Source organism: Metarhizium acridum, assembly GCF_019434415.1.
Source record: "Metarhizium acridum strain ARSEF 324 chromosome Unknown scaffold_347, whole genome shotgun sequence".
NCBI lineage: Eukaryota > Fungi > Ascomycota > Sordariomycetes > Hypocreales > Clavicipitaceae > Metarhizium > Metarhizium acridum.
In genome coordinates this window covers 145,964-158,587 of record NW_027094028.1, presented here as the reverse complement: position 1 = coordinate 158,587, position 12,624 = coordinate 145,964, and the positions used below count along the sequence as shown (strand labels likewise).

General features: G+C 44.9%; 3 protein-coding genes across 4 annotated transcripts; 2 read left to right on the top strand and 1 right to left on the bottom strand.

Annotated features, from left to right (window-relative positions):
* Window positions 1-2,304: 2,304 nt before the first annotated feature.
* Window positions 2,305-3,755, top strand: J3458_015161 (uncharacterized protein). Its single transcript, XM_066120698.1, has 5 exons — window positions 2,305-2,461; window positions 2,573-2,600; window positions 2,740-2,937; window positions 3,004-3,144; window positions 3,271-3,755. The coding sequence occupies exons 1-5, from the start codon at window positions 2,385-2,387 to the stop codon at window positions 3,427-3,429; spliced, it is 603 nt and encodes a 200-aa protein (XP_065974290.1). The 5' UTR covers window positions 2,305-2,384; the 3' UTR covers window positions 3,430-3,755.
* Window positions 3,515-4,610, bottom strand: J3458_015160 (uncharacterized protein; the record flags this gene model as incomplete). The annotated part of the gene is made up of 1 exon (XM_007813109.2): window positions 3,515-4,610. One exon carries the CDS (start codon window positions 4,608-4,610, stop codon window positions 3,531-3,533), a length of 1,080 nt encoding a protein of 359 aa, XP_007811300.2. The 3' UTR covers window positions 3,515-3,530.
* Window positions 4,611-6,104: 1,494 nt separating this feature from the next.
* Window positions 6,105-10,442, top strand: J3458_015159 (uncharacterized protein). Of its 2 annotated transcripts, XM_066120696.1 has the most exons (3): window positions 6,105-7,516; window positions 7,638-7,882; window positions 7,944-10,442. In XM_066120696.1, the coding sequence occupies exons 1-3, from the start codon at window positions 7,284-7,286 to the stop codon at window positions 10,127-10,129; spliced, it is 2,664 nt and encodes an 887-aa protein (XP_065974288.1). In that variant the 5' UTR covers window positions 6,105-7,283; the 3' UTR covers window positions 10,130-10,442. The 2 variants fall into 2 exon arrangements, with proteins under 2 accessions (XP_065974288.1, XP_065974289.1); XM_066120697.1 differs by having other exon boundaries at window positions 7,638-10,150.
* Window positions 10,443-12,624: the final 2,182 nt, after the last annotated feature.

The following is a 12,624-nucleotide window of genomic DNA, read 5'->3' as shown; positions in this document are numbered from 1 at the left end:
TGCTCTCGAATAACTCGTCACCATTCAGCAAGAGCTGTATCGGTATTTTGTCTCTAGTCGGAACACCACTAGCATAGTGATGATGGACCCTGTGAAAGGACCGAAGGCCCAACTCGCCAAAAAGACAATGTCGTAACAGCCAGGGGTCCGATTCGGAAGAGCCCCCAAGGAGCTGGGCTGTACCCCCCTGGATTGGATCTAAACCATGCAACAGTTGGTAGATGGGCGATGCAGGTGTAATTCCGCTATCAGAGACGTACCCAATGCCTGAGCAAAACTATTTCGCAGTGGCTCTTCCGAGCCTGCAACAGCTGCTTCTTCGATCGATGACGATATACCAAAGGAGATATCTTGGTCACGCACTCTGGTAGGAAGAGGAAACTCATGAGGCTAAACGTTGGGTGTGCTGCGCTCATCAATCATGGAGCCATGTCGCTCTTGTCGGCTGAGTGGCGGAGGTCGTCGTCGCGGTTTGCCAACGAAGGTGCAGGCCACGTTGTTCCGTTGATATCGTTGACAATGGGGCTCGCTGTGAGTTTGACACCCCAACTTCCCCTCACGACATCGGTCGCAGGGTCTCTGTCGTTTCTGGGACCGGTGAACCCGTGTATCACTACCAGGGTTTGATGCCGGCTTGGATGACATGGCTCAGACTGGACAATCGGCAAGTTTCAAGAAGAATGAAAGAGCTCGGCGAATTTGCTCAATGCCAAGACCAAGGGTATTGCAAATCCAATCTGGAGTTGAACTGTCACAGCTGGACTCTTCTGCAGTGCCTCAACTCTGATGGGGAATTCGCAATAAAACCCCTTGAAACCTGTTGTGGAAGAAGAGAGAAGCTGGCAATTTTTGAGGCGGGCGGCACTCAGCTAACTTGAGTCAAGCCAGCGACAACCGCTGCCGTCACCCACTCGTTCTTGTTGTCGTAGCCCTCTGGAACAAGGCGTTCATAACCCCCTCCAAATCTGGCTCTTGTGAGGAGTAGATGGGATGGTCACGGTGGTCGGCCAGATGCAAATCGAAGTCATGGTTGTAGGGCGTCGATTTCTTGGTCTTGGTCGTTGCCAAGGTGGGAAGGATAGAGGTTGGATCTGTGGACTTGGTCCTCGGGCTTCGTGAAGATTGGGTCGCGGTCATAGCGGCAGGTTGACGGTGGAGGAGGAGGAGGGCGCTGATGACTGGCCTGGCGGTTGTGGTCCTCCACTGCCAATGGGTCAGCAAGCTCTTGGATAGTCTGTTCCCAGAAGTGGCACCTGGGGGAGAATATTTCCAAGATGCCCGAGCGTCGAGTTCGTCTTCATCTTCTTGGCTGGGGATCGGCGGTGTTGGCTCGCGATTCTTCGGCGCGCTGCCGCTTTCGATTCGGCGGTGTTGCTATGGGGAATCCATGGCCGAGAGACGAGGTAGAGGGGATTTGGGAGCGGGATATTCAAGTCGTTAGGTCGCTGTTTGTGGTCCGCGTTTTGAGCTGGGGCTGTAGGCAGTACTTGAAGGTCAACTGGTGCTAGCGGCTGGGGTGTGGAGGAATCATTGACATCTGTAAGGTGTAAAAGGTCCACGGATACCCAGTGTGGGTAGCTTATCCGTGGGCTTTGGGTAAGTATAGGTAAGAAAAAAAAACTTGAATGAATTTATAAGAGAAAATAAGTTATTTATCATTATTTATCATTAATCTTAAGTAATCACTAATCGGCTAGTGTGTCTAACGTATTGCGATGCGTGTACTTATAGTGTCTTGCGTGATTAGTTACGGTTCCCTAGCCTAGGTACAGCCAAAATATATTATTACTAGATGCCCTTTATCTAGCCGGTTTTTTTGATTATTTTTTTTTTAAATAAGTTAATTAATTTTAAGTAATATTAAGTATTTATTTAAGACTTAATTTTTTATTTAATATATAAAAATTTATTAATAAGTTATAATAAATAAACTTATAATACTTACAAGTATTATAAGTAACCTATTATTTTTATAAGTTACTTAAAATATACTAAATAACTTATATAATAAAATAGGTAACCCACGAATAACCTGAGAAAAACTTGGATACCCACGGGCCACGAGTACCTAGGGGTACCCGTTTTTACACCCTAGACATCTGGATGCTTTACTTGATTGGGGAGGAACGTTTCGGGCCGCATGCGGGTCTAGTCGGCGGCTCATTTCCCCGGGATGCTGTTAGCTAGCCGTTTAATTTTAGCCGCTGGGAATGGAGGGGCTGGGAAGTGGGGTGGCGTGAACAACGCATATGTAGGAGGTCCTCCACTACTCTAGCTCGGGGTCAAGTCTGTTTTATCCGTCAGCTAATACTTGACCTGCTCTTCTCAGACAAAAGTGGGGCGCCCCTTTTCAACTGCTAGCTCGATTCCTCCCAATATTCTGAATGAAGGAAGGCAAGAGCGCTTATCGAAAGCTCGTCGTCGTTGGTGATGGCGGTTGTGGGAAGACCTGCCTGTTGACGTGAGTTTTCCTGCTTTAAGCAAAATTTACCAGACCCCACCTCAAGCATTCTGGACTACGGGCCTCTTCACTTTTACATCCAACGCGTTATTTATACTAAGATAAATGTAGTGTCTTCTGCAGGGGTGTATTTCCCGAGGTAAGATTGTGCTGATTATTCTAGCACGTATCCTAGTGCCTCTCGAATAGACTTTCAATCGACATCGGCCACATAGCGTCTACGTCCTAACAATTTTGACAACTTTTGCCAATCCCCGAATGTACTAATCTTGTCCAAGGCATATATCCCGACTGTGTTTGAGAGCCATGTTCAACAATTTCAAGTTGATGACACCTCTGTCGAGCTGGCTCTATGGGATACCGCAGGCCAAGAAGATTATGACCGCTTCCGTATCCATTCATACCCTAATGCCGACATTATTTTGGTCTGCTTTGCTCTAAACAACGCTTTTTCTCTTTCTAATGTAGTGGACAAGGTAATGATATATATGTGGTACTAAAAAATAATGAGGCAACTGCTAACTAGTCTTCTTGTACTTGAGTGGCATCGCGAAGTCTGTCAATACTGCCCCGATGTACCTATTATTTTAGTCGGCTGCAAGCAGGATCTGCGGAACCAGCAATATAGCTCTAATATTACCAGCAACTTGGCGCAAACAAGTACATTTACAACCCCTAAAAAGGTAACTTGAGCATCTTTGATTAAAGAGCGTAACGTTGAGGTTGTCTGGCAACTGGCACACAAGGATTCGGAGCCATCACATGAATTGCATATATATGCAGCCTTTGCTAACAGATCCTGCCAATAGATTGAGAAGATTCGAAAATTGCTTGAAGCTGTCGCTTACCTCGAGTGCTCAGCACTGAGCGGCGAGGGGGTACAAAAAGTGTTTGAGGTGGCTGCTACTTGTGCTATCCAACACCAAGACAGACCTGCTAGAAAAAAGGACAAGTGCATTATTCTATGATGCGGTATAGCAATTCCGGATGAGGGATAAGCCGGGCTAAATAAAACACAATGGAATACTCTTAATCCGTCTTCTAGCCTAATATCCTTAGTGTTTCCCTCTTAATCTTGAATCGAATTTGTATCGTTTTGGCTCACAAACGTAGCTGGACATGGGCGTGCCCTATTGACCTTAAAGTCAAACACATCTAGTCGTTGGTAGCCGCCCACAATGTCATGGTATTGTTTTCCTTCAATGCAGTCCTCCACGTTCATGTCTGCGTATAAGATTCCCTCAACATCCTGCAAAAAAGGAGCAGGTTCTTGGATCTGTGTCTCATCGTTGACGGTAAAGCCTGGCAACTGCGCTCCTGTAGGGTCCAAAAACATGGTAGCGCCGCGCTGGGAGTGTTCCAATACATTTCTCAAATGCGATGAGCCGCCGGAAATTTCCTCAATCGCATCTTTTCCTAGCACGCCACAGCAGAGGACACCAAAACATTTAGCCTCAAAACAATGGCCAGCAGCACGGGTTCGATTGGCTGCAACGTTGTCATAGTTTGCGTTGCACGATGTAGTTGGACCCGTCACATCCTTCACATCTCGTGAGGGCTCAAGCCGGGTTGGCCATATCGCTGGCCACGTCGATATGTGAATTTGTTCGCCTTGGGCCATGAGGGCGTATCTGGCGAGCGGGTTTGTGTTCTCGCCACAGATGAGGTTGCCAATTTTTCCAAACGGTGTTTCCGCAACTCGTAAACCATGACCATCGCCTGGGGCCCAGGTGAGTTTCTCAAAAAAGGTCGGTACCAACTTCCGATGATGAATAAGAGGCTCACCCTGGCTGCTAATGAAGAGATTGGAGTTGAATAGCGTGGCACTACTAAAATCAACCTTTTCTGAAAAGCCAAGGCTGACCATGACGTTGAACTCCTTTGCAGCTGTGCATATATCCTGAATCTCCTCTCCATTAGCATATATCGACTCCGTCGCCATGCGCTTAAAAAGGTCATGATTGGCAGTTGGAGGACGAATAGCACTCCACACAGGAAATGCAGGTATGAATGTCTCGGGGAAGACGACCAGGTTGGCTCTCCGTGCCGCGGCTTGTTCAATCAGTCCAATGGCCTTTTGGGTTGTCTTCTTAGCTGATAGGAAAATAGACGGCACATGACAAGCCGCTACTCTTATGGGAATGGCCATGTTTTGATCGGGTTTTCAAAGTGCGTGTGGGGTTTGAGGAGAGGTTAGAATTGAGGGGGTTACATTCAACAGCTTGAAAATATAAATAGAGCAAATGTAGTACAAATGCTGAGCTAATTGGTACCTCGGCGCTTGTTCTGGCGCCGATGCGCCTGTCCATTCTGATGCTGCAAAAATATAATAATTAGCATCGTTTCCCCTAGATTTGTCCGGCTTCATCTCTAGCATGCTAAAAATGAACTGTCAGAGGTGTAATGCGTTCAGCTCGGGCTTTACTACTCCTATAGCAAAATGCTGGTATAGACGACCGAAGCTCAAAGTGTCTATGCATTGCTTAACAATCTGGTAATCTGCACAGCTTTACTATAGCCTTCGTTACTCTTAACAGAAAGATAGAAAGGCTGGAATCAATGTCTGGTTGGCGGTGACAAAATATAGTCAGCCTTTTCATACCCGCTCTCGGCTGTGTCATATCTTTGACTAGCTTCTTTCCAAAGTAAGTCTGTTGTTGAGACTGCCAAAAAGATATCCCAAAACGATTAACAAATGGGATAGAGTCATAGGTTTAATAATATTGGAGTACAATCCTGTTCCCTGCGAACAATAAGAACACTCATATCCCCTACGTTGACCATGTCAGGGTTAATGGGTACAAGGATTCTATGGCTGAGAACAGAGAGACAGAGAGCTTTGCCTTTGTGCACTGCTATCGGACCGTTTGTAAGACACAACTGACTTACTAATAGTATTAGCTATGCATAATGAATACATTACAAAGCTTACTCTAGTAGGTCCTTCTCTATAAACATCTCTTCAGGCACCACGGGCAGGAGAGACGGATAGCGTACGCGAAATCAAACCATGTTAGGTTCTCTGCTAGGCCAGCTTCAAGTTTGGGCTCCGCAAACGCACTACCCCTAGTTCTATTTCTTATATTTTCCAAGAAGCCAGAGGGTGCTAAAGCGAATCACGCCAGCAAGATATGATCCTCCTGCGGACGCGATGATGCCAGAGTAGGAACCACGACTTGCGAGTATAATTTGGACCGCAACTGGTAAACCGGTCAATGCCCAAATAAATATGTCAGCTTAAGCCTTTCTAACTATGCAAAGTATTGGTAGCACTGCTCGCCCATGAACAAGAGCATGTACCGTGATCGTAACGAAATTTGCGCTAGAGGGTGCAGGAACCTAGGGTCATTCGTTATCTGCCACTAGTGGGCAGATTCGGTGGTCTGGATGACATTCTTGCAGTTTTTCAACATTATTTATTTAACCGAGGGGCGACTGCTCTCGGTTGGCACTCTTGATTCTTGAATCTTGACACATTCAACGACCCGTACCTCCGCACTGGTGGCACGTAAGTTTTAGCAACGGGCGGCACGGTTCACGTTTGCCAGAAGCTGATTGGCAGCCGGGCCCCACTTTTATCTGGCTAGACCCAAGGCGGCAATCGTTCACGCGCCATGTCTTGGTTGCATCACGACTTGAGCAACCAAGACTTGACTCCTTGCAGTTGAAGTAAACCGGCTTATGGGTTCAAAACACGAGCTGGAACCCAGTCGAATTCCGTACACGGTACAACAAAGACACCCTTGGTATCGGCCCTCGATCTCAACGGTTCGGAGCGTTTGCGCGACGTTGAGCACAACTTGATCCCGCCAACTGTAAAGAAAATTCGCGCCACCGAGGAAGTAGACTTGCGACAATGCCTTGGTTCATTGGGCCCCGAACGCGTTACCCATTTGTCTCCCTTGTCTCACAATCCAAGGAATGGTTGGTAAAGGTATGCCGCGGCGGCAGCCGATGTGCCCAAGGTATTTGTGTACGGTGCTACTCTTAGGCAATGTTGAAGAAGTTGTCATAGCTAGGTAATGCACTGGGTGATTTCACGTCACCCCTGCCTAGGCCTGACAGACAGAACAATGTTCCTCGCACAGGGGCTGGAATCGCATCTGGCATCCTGCTCACCCTCACATTCGAGCAGCTAGCTGTTGCAAAATGAACCATTGAAACTGTCCATGCCAAGGCATGTCGATCTTTTCTGAGTCTTCTCAACTACTCCGAAGTGGTTCAACCGCACAAAATTGACACAACACCATGGCTTCTGGATCAGCAGCGAGCCAGCTGCCGCCAAGTAGAGCACTACAGGCTGATACGGCGTTGAATGGTGAGAGGCTTAACCTTCAACATGTTGAAACAAGGCTCTCGTGTTGGTGACTGTGGCGCTCCTGGGGCGCAAGTCTCGGCCGTCCGTCCCTGATGAATCTGAGTGTACCTATCCGCCACCATATATGGAAAAGAGACGAGGGAAACGGGAAGGGAGGGGTCCACCATCGATCATCCGCCTCTTATGTCTTGGTCGAGGGATTGCGCCCTCTTCAGCGGGAGGAACTATTAAAACGCCCCGACGCCAAGCAAATCATGCCAACCCACCGCATCGGGCAATATGCCCCAATAGTTTCGGTTGTGACAGACTCATGAGCCAGACGTCTGAAAGAGGTTGCTGCGAAAAATGCGGGCTGAAACCGGAAACTTTTACGTGTCTATGATTTCCAATAAGTCGCCGTGCAACCCGCACGCTTCGGAAACTAATACAAATGAAATCTAACTTCTCGTAGATCCGAACCGCAGAAACTACTCTCGTTCACAGTATCATGCTACACATTTCATTATGTTGCCGGCGGCGCGTCGTCTCGTCTTCTCCGTCTTTTTCAATGCTATCGTCGTGGCAAAAATAGTGCATCTCTACGTTAATGCCCACTCTTTTTCGTTGGCTGCTTTCCTTCTTTGCCTTCCTGTGTTTCTTATCCCCGATGTCCTTGTCCTGCTCCTCGTGTGGTCTCTTTTGCAAAATAGACGAGGACGATGTTCTCTGCTGAGTACTGTTGCTTCGTGCCTTATCAGGTACGGATCCCCTCCTTTCCATCCACATATTCCCTCAAACACAACCAATATGAGTTCGATAGCACATTTCCACGAAGCTGTTTTTTTATCTAGATACTGACGAAAGAACCATCACCAACAGCATTTCAACATGTTTCGCCACCGCAGCACTTGTCAGCTTCTTCTGTGAGACGGGAGGGGAAATCCGATGGGCCGATGCTGTCTCGGTTGCCTTCGACGCTGGCGCTAGAAAGGTAGCGTCCAGCGGCTCGGGCAATGCGTTGATAGCTTGTACCGCGATAATTGTGGTTTCCTTTTTTATCCAGGATCTGCTTCACCGAGCTGTAGGAGCAGTCTTGCACTACGCACGCGCTCAGCTGGATTTAAGTAAGTTGGGTGGTTTCTGAACTCCTCTTTAATCCGCCTCGCTAAACGGCCCATCCACCAGTGCTTCAGCTCACGCCGGGAAAGTACTTTTCGAAAAAGCTGGCGGGGCGAAATAATCTTCTTCCCACGGTAGATAAACAGATTGCCGATTACATCGGTTTCGATGAGCTTTATGCCGGAAAAGAACAGTGTGTAGCAGCCAGCTGCTCTTATTCGGCTGGTTACATGACTGTGAGTCGGCTCCTTTGTTGGTGTCTAATTGCTACTCAGCTTCTGGGTTGTTTAGTGTGCGTCTTTCTTCAACCTAATCTTCCCTACCGTCATGCTTCAGCGACATTGCCGCTGTCTCTACTATCTGTCATGCGCTCTTGTATACTAGGGGCGACAGACCACCCGGATGTTACGTGGCCACTGCCCGACCTTGTGACAAGGCTGAAGTGGGAATCCCCAGATGGTTACTTCAAGGGCTGGGCTCCCGGAACGGACAACGAGTTCGTCAGCAAATACAGAAGCAGAGTTCCGGAGTGGCTGCCCCAGTCGCCGCCTTCAGGGTTCCATCGTTGGGAACCACAATCAAAACCGACGTCTGGCGGCACATCGGACGATACAATGAATGACGAGCTTGCAGAATCTCCAGATCTGGCCTCAGAGAGCCAACACTTTTATAACCCGGTAAATGACCCCTTGAAGATCAACAACCTCCATGGAAACATCTTGCCGGCGTTGAGAAACACGCTGGGGTTAGAGTCTGTCAATATAAGGCATGTTGTCCTTATTCAGATGGAAAGTATGCGGCAGGAGTTGTTTCCCCTTCAAGAAGACTCCAACTTTCACAAAATGGTTTTGCAGTCACATGGTGAGTCGAAGTATGATGATGTCAATCTTCAGCTGGCCCGCCTCACTGTCAACGCGGAAAGAGTAACCGAAGTGTCGGGAGGCTTTCATACAGCTGACGGAAGACGAATTTCACCGGTGTCCAATGAGTGGCACGACAGGACAGAAGCTGGCCTAGGGGGCTTGAATGTCGTCGGGACGCACACTACTTGCAGCTCATCCATCAAGAGCCTAGCGGCGATACACTGCGGCGTCTGGCCCATGCCGGTGGACTGGTGCGAGGAATCGAAGCTCCAGAGCTATCAGCCTTGCTTGCCGCAAATATTCAAATTATTCAATATGCTAAAGAATGGACCACCCAACACCTCGGACTATCGTGACCATAAATGGTATCCCGCCTTTTTCCAGTCCATCGACGATGAGTTTGACGACCAAAACGACATGGACGAGATGATTGGATTCGAGCACATCGTGACTAGAGAGCAAATCGACGACCAAATTGCAAACGGTGGGGTGGATGAAGAAGAAGTCAACTATTTCGGATATGCTGAAACGGCGATAAAATCTCACATAAAGGACTACATGAAGAAGGCGATAGAGAGAAATCAACGCATGTTCCTCTCCCATTTCACCAGCACGACACATCATCCTTGGAGCACCCCGTCGTGGTTCGACAAGACGGAGTACATGGGTAGTGCGCGCGGGGGACTTACGACTTCGCATGAAGACATGAACAATTATTTGAACACGATTCGCTGGAACGACGCCTGGGTAGGCGAGCTGATGCAATTGCTCGATGACTTTGAAGTCTCAAACGAGACGCTGGTGGTATTTGTTGGAGACCATGGGCAAGCGTTTAGAGAGGACGCCAAAGCCAGTGGCACATATCAGAACGGCCATATCAGCAATTTTCGCGTGCCTCTGACTTTCAGGCATCCGCGAATCCCCCGCGTTCAACTTGCTGTGAACTCGACCTCGATCAACATCTTGCCTACAGTGCTTGATCTCTTAATTAGTAGCGGGTCGCTGAATGCGCGTGATACCGATGCGGCGTCGGATATTATGCAAGATTACGAGGGGCAGTCACTGATCCGTCCCTTCAAAACCACGAATCAAGGCCGCCGTGCTTGGAACTTTGGCATCGTCAATCCAGGCGGGCGCTTCCTTGCCGTGACGTCGGCCGATGCGCCCTGGAGACTTGTCCTCCCTTGGGACGACAGTGCGGAATACGTTTTCACGAACCTTGAAAAAGACCCGCTAGAACTAGACCGCATCTTAAATTGGTCCCTGGAAGGTCTTGTATCAGATGTTGAGCGATATCTTGGCATGGATGCGGCCACATGGGTGCGTGAGGCAGAATCTGTAGCCCGCTGGTGGGGGATGGAACGTAAACGACTCTGGCAATACTACTGAGAGGCGAAGCCGTCACAGAGAATCTAACTGCTATATAGTAATGCAAACATTGCGTGGGTTGATATTGTTGCTGTTGTATGGCATCCATGCCGTGTCTGCCTGACAATGGAGTTCTCAGTGGGTTTCTCGCATTGATCTCACCCTTGGTGTGTTGCAAAATCCTTTATTAACAATCCGATTTGGCCAGTATGGTGAAGTGGTGGAGGGCATTTATTGCGAATTTCATTACTGCGCCGGATTTTGATCCTGTGGCTAACTAGTTCCTCTTTACTGCAGTGGAGGCAAAAGCTATTCAGCCAGATCACATAATATACTTAGCTATCGCGCTTCATGCTTAATATATCACTGTTTATTCTTGAGGGTTACTTTTTGATGGGCAAATTGATTCTGCCGCGGACTGTAACTGGTCATACATACAAGTCAAAGGTTTCTTACGAGCATCTTCTTTGTCAACCTAGCTGACTTTTAAATCAGTGACAGTACGCACCATGGAAGATACTGGCGTCTCTGCATCGAGGGAATTGAGACAGACATTCTTTGTAGTTGAACATCTAAAATGACAGATATCCATTGAATAGAAATGCCGTAGCTAGTAGCTTTACTAGCTGGCTTTTAATCTAATTCTCACAACCTAGTTTGAACTTTATAGGCTAGTTCGAACCACCTAGATATAAAAAGGGCCGGCTAGATGACTCATTTAGGGACCTTAATCACGTACTAGCTGTTGAGGGTGGTCACGTGATAAGGGTTCAGCCTCGCGCGATGCCCACAGCATCGCACATTCCCGGCTTATTAGCCTTATTATTAGTTCGGCTAAGACAATTCAATGTAATTGCTATTTCGTTAGCCTTACCTCCCTTCATAGGTTATAAGCCCTCTTACTCTTAGAGTATTATTATAAACCTTCTATTAACTCTTTCTATCTTTATCTCCTAATAATTTAAGTGTTATAAGTAATAATTAAGGTTATAGACCGTTTATTATAGCTTACACATATAACCTACGCGTAAAACACTATAATTAACCGATTATAGCACTACTAAACGATAAGGATCTTAACTTATAGTATATTATAAGCCTCTTTAAGAGACGAGAAGCTATAAAGAGCCTTATAAAACGTAAGAGAGATAAGAAGAAGGCTATTAAGAAGATTAAGGCTAATAAAGCTTTTAAATTCATGCTTAAAGCCTTTATTAATTATTAATAGCTTACCTTTCTTAAGCTTTATTATTAAAAAAAATAATAACCGCTAAAATTAAACTTAAAACCTCTTTAAAACGGTAATTTATAGTAAATTTAACCTTATTAAAGCTATTACCTTAATTATATAATTATAGCGAAAACACTAGCATTTAGCACTTTAACTTTATAGTTAATATATCGTTAATAACTATAATAAAAGAAAAACCCCCTTACCTAATAACTTTATATAAATAGTAAGCTAGAACTTAGCGCTACTTTTATAAGTAATTGTCTTAGGCACCTAAAACTAATAATCTAGAGTTAACGCTAAAAAGCGGATTATTAAGGTAATAGAAATTTTAAAGTTATTTGCCTTATTTAAGTTAATAGTAATAATATAATATACGAATAAGAAGAGTAATTATATTAAGAGGAAATTAAACTAATGCTATTTATAGGTTATAGCGAAATTATAGCTTATTAACATAGCCTTTAAGAGCTATATACCCTTAACTTCGCTTCTACTATAATTAGCTAGTAGTTATAGTAACTTTTAATTATAACGGTAAAGTGCTAGCTACACTTACCGCTATACTAAAAGACATTAAAGCTAGGTTTTAAATAATTAGCTAAATATATAATACCTAAAGGCCCTTATATAACATTTAATAACATCGTAAACTATATAGTTAAATAACAGCTATTCGTTAACACTAGTAATTTAGGTAATAATTAAAATAATAACGATTAAATATTATATAATATCTTAACGCACACTAAATTTTACTATAAATAAGCATATTAAAGTAAAATTTAGAGACTTCTAAATCTATCTAAGATGACCTATAAGCTTATAAGCGGTTTTAGAAGATCCTATACTCTTTATAAGTAAACTTTAACAGAATATTAGCTTTCTCTTTATTAGATAATACTATTATAGTAAATATTAAGGATTTAGTAGATTTAATTAACTATAATAAATAGAAAACTTTAATTAAGCTTATAGCTCGTATATTAGGTCTGTGAAAGATTATGCGTAGTGAAATAAAGCATTTTAAATTATTAAATATTAGCTTTATAAAATGTAATATATTAATCTTCTCTATAGTATCTTCACGAATTTAAAAGAATCTTAAAGCTAAAGGATAAATCCTAGATAAATTACTAGTTAAAATAATATAAATAATTGTTAAAGACGTTAGTGTATAAGCGAATATTATAATCATTAATATTATTGCTTAACTTATAGCCTCTAATTATTCTACTTACGTAAAAATGCGTGACTAGCTAAATAAACACTAGGATTTATAGAA